The sequence below is a fragment of the Nanorana parkeri genome, unplaced genomic scaffold, assembly GCF_000935625.1.
Source record: "Nanorana parkeri isolate BGI_ZX_2015 unplaced genomic scaffold, ASM93562v1 scaffold1206, whole genome shotgun sequence".
Taxonomy (NCBI): domain Eukaryota; kingdom Metazoa; phylum Chordata; class Amphibia; order Anura; family Dicroglossidae; genus Nanorana; species Nanorana parkeri.
Genome location: NW_017307474.1, coordinates 245125 through 255855, shown reverse-complemented (window position 1 = coordinate 255855; position 10731 = coordinate 245125). Strand labels below are relative to the sequence as shown.

The following is a 10731-nucleotide window of genomic DNA, read 5'->3' as shown; positions in this document are numbered from 1 at the left end:
TGTGGAGGAATAAAAACATTTCAAACTCTTTCATCTCTTTGGTTTAGTGCCAGTTTCTGTACGCTTACATTAGAAAGGTGGCAAACTGCCAAGATTCTGCTGCAATAGAAAGTAATAGGAAAAAGCAGAGATTTCAGTCCCTTAGTTTTAAAAATTTAACAATGAATTTCTCCACGATGACTATAGCTACAAAGGTCAATGATGGCATGTTTTAAAGTGCTTTTACTGCATGTTCAGAATATGTATATGCTTGAGTATGCATAGTCTTACCTAACTTCTAAGCTTTAAAGCAAACAAGCTAAGGTGCCTTCTCTTACTTTGGGAGACTTTAAAAGGCAAGAACAGACACTCACAATATGGTACCTACTACATAGTCTGGCCATTAGTTTAAGCAACAGCAGCTAAAATCTCATGGCATTTTGATCTGGCAATCTATTATTTACATTTATATGTGCTAGTGTTCACTGTAACTGACTGTCTAGGTAAAAACATGACTAGGGACCACATTCCAAACTTTGTCATGGAAGAAGAACTGTGGAAGCAAGCATCAAAGCAGATGTACATTACGTGTATTTATGTGATTTCAGACACATGGTTTTTAATATCACACCAACATACTATAGGTGGTCAAGAAGATGATAAAACACAAAGGGTTTGCACATAATCAAGCCTCTGTTTAACTTAAGGTTGCTCCAGTAGTTACTAGCTTATAATAGGCGCCTTTCCGAGACATCAGTTCTTCGTGATTCCCTTTTTCTATAATGACTCCTTGGGACATTACTGCAATGATGTCACTGTTTTGAATAGTGGACAAGCGGTGAGCAATGGCAATGCAGGTCCGCCCTTGTCTGGCTTCATCTAGTGCTTCCTGCACAGTCTGAAAAGGAAAAAATGGATATGTTGTAAATTTGTTCAATGGCAAAGGAATATAAGGTCTTTCTATCTTTAACCACTTGAAGTCCGCGGTGTTTACACCCCCTTCCTGGCCCGGCCATTTTTCAGTATTGAGCGCTGCAAACCTTTAATGACGTTTATTCCGTCATGCAACGCTGTACTGAAACAAATTTTATACCATCATTTTTTGGGGACAGATAGAGCTTTCTTTTGGTGGTATTTAATCACAACTGAGGGTTTTATTTTTTTTACTATTTTAAGGAAAAATTACCCAATTTTTTATATTATGTTAGGAAACAATTCTTTTTTATGTGTGACTTTTTTTGGAAACTTTTTTTTCCATTTTTTTTTCACTTAACTTTACTGCTATCACATAGGGGGCTAATAAAACCCCCTATGTGATAGCAAAGAGGATGTGACAGGTCCTTTTTATGGAGACATCAGGGGTCTCCAAGACCCCTAATATCACCTAGGACCCCCCTGAAGAAGCTGATGAAGCAGAGATCTGCTTCATCAGCTTCTTAACCTGGAGAGTGACACAAGAATGCGGAAGTGATGTAATATACATCACTTCCGCATTCTGACAGCGGAGAGGGGACCGGAGGGAGATCTCCTAATGATCCCCTGTGACATAGGCACTATGCTCGTCCCGGGCTCGCACCGGGCACAGCGGAGCCCGGGACCAGCGTGACAGCGGGAGGGGGGGGCAACGCAGATCGGCACCCCATACAAGCGATCCGCGGCTCTGTAGCCGGCGGATCGCTTGTATGTTAACAGGCATCGCTGCCTGTTTTTACATTTTGGGCTTTTCCCACTCGCGCGCGCCGCACGCTGAACGGACGTCTAAAGACGCCCGCTCAGATCTAGAGAGCTCCGGGTTGGACGTTTTTTTACAACGGCCGGCCGGGAGGTGGTTAAAGAACTCTGGGAAAATAAAAACTTGCCCTTGCATTGGGGCTACCCCTGTGCTGCAAGGGTTGAAAGCTTGTTTAGTCTAGGGGGGCTCAAATGAAGCAGTTTTACTTACCTGATCCCGGTTCCTGCGGCGGTGAGTGCTCACCTCTTTCCTCTCTGAACTGGCTTTGGAATGTCCTTCAGAGTCCTCATGTCTAATGTAGGTCAATGAAGCTACATAAAATGTTATAGCATCAGCGGTTCTTAGGCTACCGAAGCCCAGGGAAGAAGAGGCTGCTGTGACGGTTCTAGCAGACCAGAGTGAGCCGGTGGGACTAAGGATCAGGTAGGTCAATTTGCTTTATTTGAGTACCGTAGAAAGGGCCGGCGCTAGCGCAAGGCAACATGGGCACTGGCCTTACGGCGCCAGGGAACAGGACGGAAAATTGATAGTGACAGTCACCCGATCGAGACCAGCGTGTGGGCTGCCGCTGCGGGCGGGCGGCATCTCAAGTACGAGTCCCCACCGGATGCAGCGGCGCTGACGTGTGCAGTCTCCTCAGTGACAGTCTCACTGTCCTTGGCTACGTCCTCCTACGTCAGTGAGTGACGTAAGTGGCCCCGCCCCTGGTTCCCCTGGTCGCTCAGCCGCACGTGAAGGAGCGAGGGCTGCAGCCAGGAGGCGGAGCAACGGACGGACCGGACCAGCAGGCAGTGCGGCGTCATCCTGTAGGTGACGGCGACCTGTTGAGGGACTCGGGAGCCGCCCGGTGGTGCACACATTTGGAAGTTGGAAGCGAGCGAGAAGGCGTTTTCGGTTCACCCACTCATGGTGACCCACCCCAGACCAGACACATAGGACTCGTATCGGGATCGGGAGCTGGCTGAAGTGGGAGCGGTATGTAACGTAACAAAGACAAAGTGCACATGGTATGCTGCATTGTATTATCTTGTATTGTATTGTGCATTATATATTGTATTGTGTATTGACAATACACAATACAATATACAATGCACAATACAATATACAATGCACAATACAGTATTGTATTGTGCATTGTATAATATATTGTGTAAAGTGTATTGTATTGTGCATTGTATATTGTATTGTGTATTGTAGTGTATTGTATTGTGCATTGTATAATACAGCGGCACAATGCTGAACACCAGCAGCTATAGAGGAACAACAAATCACAGCAATAATACATTATACAGGCTGGTTAATATAATATTGCTGGGATTTGTTGTTCCTCTATAGCTGCTGGTATTCTCCATTTAGCTGTATAATGTATTATTGCTGGGATTTGTAGTTCCTCTATAACTGGTCAGTGGTAATCTGCATTGCGCAGTATAATCATTATACAGCACAATGGAGAATACCACCAGCTATAGAGGACTACAAATCCCAGCAATAATATAGAGCTGCAACAATTAGTCGATTAAAATCGACAATGAAAAACGTTGTCAATGTTTTTCATAGTCGATTTGTTGTCAAAAATTAAAATTTCCCGCTTGCCCCTCACGCCCGCCTGTTTGCAGCTCCATACACGAGTGACGCCGCATACGCCGCGCTCACCACACAGGCCGGACACATGCCCGCAGAGCCGCCACATACAAGGGTTCAGAAACATGTAAGGGGGACCTGTTTTAAAGTTTCCTGTTTAAAAAAAAAAAGCGGCACACTGCAGAACACAGCTATAGATGAACACCAAATCCCTGCAATAATATATTAAGCAGCCTGTATAATGTATTATTGCTGGGATTTGAAACAAATAGTTTGTTTGCTATCTTTCTCTGTAAAAGATAAATAAGTTAAACGATCACTTTAAGCTTCATAACCATTAAAGCTTAATGGAGCACAGATATAATGTATGGTGTGTGTGTGCGCGCCGCGGGAGGGCGCGCAAAAAATCCTTGCACCGGCCCTGGGTCCGTAGACAAAACAAGCACTTAGCCTTTGCAGTACGGGGGTAGATTGCTTTTCATTATATAATAGGATAATAACTCTATTAATGTAACTTTTATGTTTTGATAAACAGGAACCCAAATAAACATTGCACTGCTATACTACTGAAATCGAAAAAATTCATATTGCGTATTATGGAGGAGAATTCTTTGTCAGTCCTTATACATATTAAGAAATTAAGATATTTGACAGTAATGTCACCTTTCTGTTCAGCCTATTGCCCTATACAAGATGCCATTAAAGGTAAACATGAAACACACACTCACTCACATACACAGGTTGAACTGGATGGACCTTGGCCTTCATTCAACCTTACCTACTATGTTACTATGTACAAAAAGGCAATAACCGTTGGAATAATAGTTTTGCCCTCTGTTCTTATTATCTTGTAAAATTTCTATATAACTGATTCATAAATGTATTGAAGCCTCTTTTACACAATCTGGTTTATTTTTAGGTGAAGTGGTCCTTTAAATCTAAATTCTAGGCAGACATAAAAACACAAATCTTGATACAATAAAGTGCACTGTGCGTCACATAAATTACATACATAAATAATAATAATAAATAAAAATAAATATTTTGTTATTTGATATGTATTATTTTTTAAAATATTTTATTATTTATTTAGTTATCTGTGTAATGTATCTGAAGCACAGTGCTCTTTATTGTATCAAGATTTTGAAGTGAGATTATCTCTTTTGCACAGCTACTTGAAGGGTTTAATTTAGACAGGCAGGTATATTTTTTGGTTTATTTAAAAGCATAATTCTGCCCAGTTATGCATTCACTAAACAAATCTTCAAATGCATTTTACATGCAGCTGCTATAGGTATCTGAGTCTGCCTTTATATTAGCTACCTCTAATATCCTACACAATAGGACAGGGTGAGGGACAGACAGCACTGCTGTCAGTCTAACACTGGGAGCATCCTGACTGAAGAACAGAGTGAGCAGAAAGATGACCTAATCAGTGTAGCTATACTCAATCATTGTCCTGTCGGCCACCTGGGAAATAAGGTTGGTGGCAAAGGTGGATTAATTCATTACTAATTACTAAGCATTGTGTGAGTATTTTATTTAGACACAGCAAACTGCAAAAGTGCTAAACATGATCATTTGCAAAAATACATATTATTTTTAGAAGAAACACATTAGTACTTTATCTATGACTAATATCTACCAGATGTATTAGAAATCCTTTCACTGTAACTTATATGTGACAGCATTTTAGGTTACAAACCTTTTCACTTTCTGTGTCTAAGGCTGAGGTAGCTTCATCCAGCAGTAATATTTTAGGGTTCCTGACAATTGCCCTGGCTATAGCAATGCGCTGCTTCTGTCCACGGGAGAGCTGGGATCCCTGCATTCCAACATTAGTTTCATATTTCTAAAATGTAAAGGCAACAGCAACAGGTAATTAAGTATAAATCACTAAACCGAATACCAATAAAACTCTGATCAAGGCAAAAGCCATGCTTAAATAAAATTAATGGTTAGAGTATTACAGGTTAGTGTAATATATCAGTTTAATTTGTTATAAAAGATATATAAATGCGCTAAAAATATAATTGTTATCATATAAAAAGAGATCATATTTAAAGGGTCAGTCCACCTAAAATAATATTTTAGTTATGGGTGAGAGTTAGCCCTTGGCTTCTAATATGTCTTGGGTGCTCCAAGACCAAGCTGTCCCTTCCATAAATCCAGAATGTATTCCCAGGCCCTAGCATAGGTCAACGTCCAATCCTAGAGCCTTGGCTCTGGAACTGTACCCTTCCCAGACAGCAAGCCTGGGAGACGATGACTGGATCCCTCACACACACACAACCTAGTAATTTGCTAGGGTGAAATACATGTCTACAATAATGTCTTCATTATATTTATGGGGGGAGCCATGGTTCTCATAAAGGTTGGGCTGCATACATGTTTGCCTTTGTTTATCTCCATTAAATAGTGGACTGATGAGACACCATTAGTAGTGTATACAATATACAGTAATACCTTGGTTTAAGAGCATAATTTGTTCCGGAAGCATGCTTGTAATCCAAAGCGCTTGTATATCAAAGCGAATTTCCCCATAGGAAATAATGGAAATTCAGATGATTCGTTCCACAACACAAAAATATTCATATAACAATGATTACAATACTGTACTGTAATATAATACTGTATAAAATATAAAGAAAAATAAACCAATTACCGGTACCTTCGTGGCTGGTGTGAGGGGGACAAGAGAGAGGAGGATTATTGTGTAGGACGACTTTCACTATCACTAACGGAATCACTGCTATCTCTTGACTCAATGGAATATTTTTCATTTCGTGAAACCTTAACAAGGAATCTATTCAATGTGACATTGCATTGTTGTTAAACAGACTCATCGCTCGGACTGCTACAGCCTTATTCGGTGGCGCTTTTCTACAAAATTTTGCTCTTATTCCAAGACAATTGCTTGTATATCAAGGCAACATTTTTCAGAAATGTTTGCTTGTCTTGCAAAACGCTCTCAAATCAAGTTACTTGTAAACCAAGGTATTACTGTATATAATATTCTTTGTGCTTTTCAGCTCACATGAAGTTACAAAGACACCGGGTTTTTTTTGTACTTGCTGATAACAGAACTACTAATAACTAATGAACTACTGATAACTAATGCAGCCGCCACATATAAGTACTGGTAAGCTGCAATATATTACATTTTCATTTTTTGGATTCAAACCAGAACATGAAATCTATCAGTTAACCCATGATGTATCTTCTAGCACAATGAAACATGCTGTTCTGGCACAATGCTGACTCCTAGGGTATGCCAAGCCAAGTACTGAAAGTGCAACAGAAGTCAAAGGTTTTGGATAAACTGGAGAGGTATGAAAACACCTGCCATGTTTTTATTGCTCTGTGTGCCCGTTAGGAAGATTCAGCCTCTCTATGTGTCTTGGTGACTGTTTTCACTCAAAGTAAAAGTAAATCCCAAATTTTGGGTTCTCATCAGAACAGGAATAGATGGGAAATCTTCCAATGGGAACACTAGCTCTGGTGACCCTGCAGACCACCAGGGGTTTCCCTCATTTGGAAGGATTTCCTCTCGCTTCTTGTTGTATTATGGGACAGGAAGTAAAGGGAAATCTCCCCAATGGGACACAAATGACAGGGGTTATAGCTCTCCCTTACTCTTTCCAATACTTAAAAAGGTTATGCCTGAAGTTCTACTTTGAGTTAAAAGAGTACTCTACAATGATCTGTCCATAGTTTGCCCAAAGTGTAGTTGTATCCCTCTACAATCTTCCACCCTCCAATATCTTCGACAACTTTGGAAAAGTAAGAAGGACAATACTCATAATTTTGGTTATACAACCACTCTAACCTGTGCTCAATCATTTGCTTTAGGCAAACTTACATCTGGCAGTGACATGACAAACTCATGTAACTGGGACTTCGTGGCAGCTGCAATCACCTCCTCCATCGAAACCTCTCGAGCGTTATCACCATACTTGATATTGTCCGCAATGCTGCCCTCAAACAGCACCGGCTCCTGAGACACAATACCAATTTTGCTTCTTAAAAAGGATATGTTTACTTTTGAGGTATCATGACCATCCACGAGCTGCAAATATTAATGTCAACAAAATTACAAAGAAATTGTAGACTTGTCACATTACAGTATAACACATGTTAAAGCACTGAGCCACACAAAACTGATACTGTGTTTGGAGTTCATTTTTAAGTCATTTTGTTTGACAGTCATCTCTTTAGTTCCTGTTCAGGAGCAGGTATTAAGTCTAAATAGGGTGAGTCAGATAGTAACAAATATATGCAGTGTCAGCAGGGCAGGAAGGAAGTAACCTCGTTTGTAAAATTTGCAGAAATAGCATTACCGGAAAATAGAAACAAACAAAAAAAATTAGTCCTTGTTTCTATTTGAAGTGTATTTTCAGTTTTGCAGTCAAATTTGAGAAAACCCCTCCATATGTTTTGTATGTGTTCTTTTTCACACAGCATACAAAAAATATATTTTTTAAACATTTCTTATCTTTTAGATGTTTTGTTGCAGCAAGCAACATGTATGATTCCCAGTTGTCCTCAGCACCTTCACAGTGATCTGTCCCTATATAAAGACTTAGGACTGAAATTGGTGGATTTTGTTTCACTCATCAACTTCATTAACATTGAATGCAGAAGCCAGAGTTGGAATCATTTAACCTCTCACCCCTCACAGCTCCTGCTAACATTACAAAGAAGGAGAAGTAGGTAGAATCTGTAACCCTTAACAAGCCAAGAAACCCTAACCCAAGTAAAAGCAATTAAAACAGCAAGAAGCATTTTTTTCTAGCTTATGCTATGTAAATGAGAACATGTAGCAAATATAAAAGAGGTGTTATCACAATATGGCTGTAAAAGTGGAAATACACTTTAAAGCTGTCCCATGTGTGATTGCTGCTGCGTTCTGGAAAACTTTAACTTTTATTCAACTGTTGCTGTACAGCAGCTCTGATAGCGTGTGGCTTGCTCGCCACCTCAGCCATTTAGAAAGCGTCTTTTACTTTTATAGAATCCAAGGCATTATGTGATTGGACAAGGGAAGGATGCAACGTTCATTCATATCTCCTCCATCCATAGAACACCTTGTGCCCCCGGTCCAGAGGCCGTGACTGCTTGACCTTTTTGATTGTTTTCTGCAGCGTGGCAGGGACATGTCATTAGCAATGCATCACCCCTTCTGCCCACCGGTCAGCAGACGTTTGTGTCCCCTGCACACTGTGCGAAACGCACACCTGACCCCTGCACACTGTGACATATGCACTCTTGACCCCTGTCCTTTGCGCATTCTGCGCTCCTGACCCCTGCTCTGTGTGCGTTACATGCTCCTAACCCCTGCCGTCTGTGCATTACGCACACCTGACCCCTGCACACTATGCAATATGAACTCTGGACCCGTGTACTCTGTGCTATACCCCATTTGTACGTTACACGCACCGGGCCCCTGCGCTCTGAGTGTTATGTACTCCTGAGCTCAATCCTGTACAATGCCCACTCTTGAACCCCTATACTCTGTACGCACTACTGTGTCCTGCATTATATACACTATGATGTACATTTCTTACTCCTGACTACTGCACTCTGACTACATTATAGACAGGACTCCTAAAGGTCTTCTTTAAGGTGGGCTGTGTGCAGAAAATCATATAGAATTACATATTGAGATTTCAGAGTGTGCTGTAAGTGTCTGTTAGAGTCTTATTTGTGGCACAATGATTAAAGCATATTTTAAAGGATCATGTTGTATGTACACCATGTATAAAGTGAGTAGACTTATGTTTTATTTAACCATGCCTCTTTAAACCCCTCCCAGTGTTAGCACAATTTAGCCACGCTCACCATTCGGTGTGACATGTTGTGCACATCACCTCATTCTTCTTGTTTGGGTGCTCACAGAGGTGCCCCAATTCTTCACACTCTTGTGTATATGTAATATATATATACATACACATATATATATACATATAAATATATATATATACTGGACCTGAATGTTTTCTCTTAATGCAGCACACCACTGTGGTATGCTGAAGTGTGGTACACTTGCACCTACTATACTTCTAAATGAATGGCATCACAATACACCCCCCAGAGTGCTGTGCCCTATTGTGTGTTGCGGTGACACACAGTAATATTTACATTTTACAGTGCATTACTTCCTGAAGGGGGCCTAATACTCCACTCTGTATACAACGTTATAATGAATATTATTAAGCAACATGCTCAACGTTTAGGATATGCAGTATACCTACCACCTTCCCTTCATCTGGATCATAGAACCTCTCCAATAACTGAACGCTTGTACTTTTTCCACATCCGCTGCTCCCTACAAAAGCAAGGGTCTGCCCAGACTTCACTGCCACCGAAAGACCCTTCAGGACCATGGTGACCGGACGAGTGGGGTACGTGAATTTACAGTCCACAAATTCAATGTTGCCTCGGAAATTGTCCTGTGTGGTGTTGACAAAAGAGAAGAGTCAGTAACAAAGCACCATTATTTACATTTATTTGCACCTACTGCCATGTTAGGAATATATCAAATGGGCCCTTTTGTTTATATTTTTTAAAAACAAGATAATAATCATTAAAGTTGCAACTTTAATTTCCTTTGCTGAGTTGATGAATTATAAATACAGCATAGACTGAAATGGGATGGCTCTCTATCTCACTGTAAAGCATAGTGGTAAGCAAATTGTTTTTTAAAACTAGGCAAATCAGCACAGACTCATTTTTGAATTCTCCTGAACAAATTTTTGTAGATTTGCCCAGTCTTCTCAGAATTATACAAATCATAAATTAAACTTGCTTGGTTTCCAAGGCCTCATACACCCGACTGTAATGAAACTATTTATCATTTATGCAGGATCTCACTGGAAGAGGCTGGAAGAAAGATCATGCATACGCATGAAATGGTCAGTAATGAGCTTGTGTTTACATGTATATAGATACAAAAACATCTGCACAGTGTTCAGACACATAAAATTCTACTTCCATATTATTCCATTAAATAGGAATAATACATTAAGTATGTGTGTACACATGTACATGTATTTATATGCCTGCATGTGTAACTTTACTGACCTCAGATACAGATTTTTCAGTTTTGATTTTACGGATCTGAACACAGCATAGGTTTACTCTATACTCCATAGTTGAAAGAGAACAACAATACCAAAACCTGCGTTCAGAATTGTAAAAAAATAAACTTTACTAATACAATTCTCCTCCTGGCCGCTCTGAAGCTGCAGCGGCCGGGAGGAGAGAGAGGGTTTGCACATTGCCTGCTCGGAATTGGAGTTCCCTGACAGGCGTCATCCCCTGACAGGCCACACCCCCGCAGCGCTACATCTTCTATTCACCGCTGCCACAAAAGACACTGCGGGCGGCTGCGGTGACGACCACGGCGGCGGTGCCGTCGGCAGCATGAGTTGCTGCGA

General features: G+C 40.8%; 1 protein-coding gene across 1 annotated transcript in view; it reads right to left on the bottom strand.

Moving 5' to 3' along the window:
• Window positions 1-676: 676 nt before the first annotated feature.
• The window catches only part of LOC108796979 (bile salt export pump-like), an 81111-nt gene continuing 71056 nt past the window's right edge, over window positions 677-10731 (bottom strand). The window contains exons 27-30 of the mRNA XM_018568547.1: window positions 9547-9744; window positions 7155-7361; window positions 4998-5144; window positions 677-877 (exon numbers count right to left, since the gene is read on the bottom strand). Coding sequence (XP_018424049.1) covers window positions 677-877; window positions 4998-5144; window positions 7155-7361; window positions 9547-9744 — 753 coding nt within the window. The remainder of the gene's footprint in view (window positions 878-4997; window positions 5145-7154; window positions 7362-9546; window positions 9745-10731) is intronic.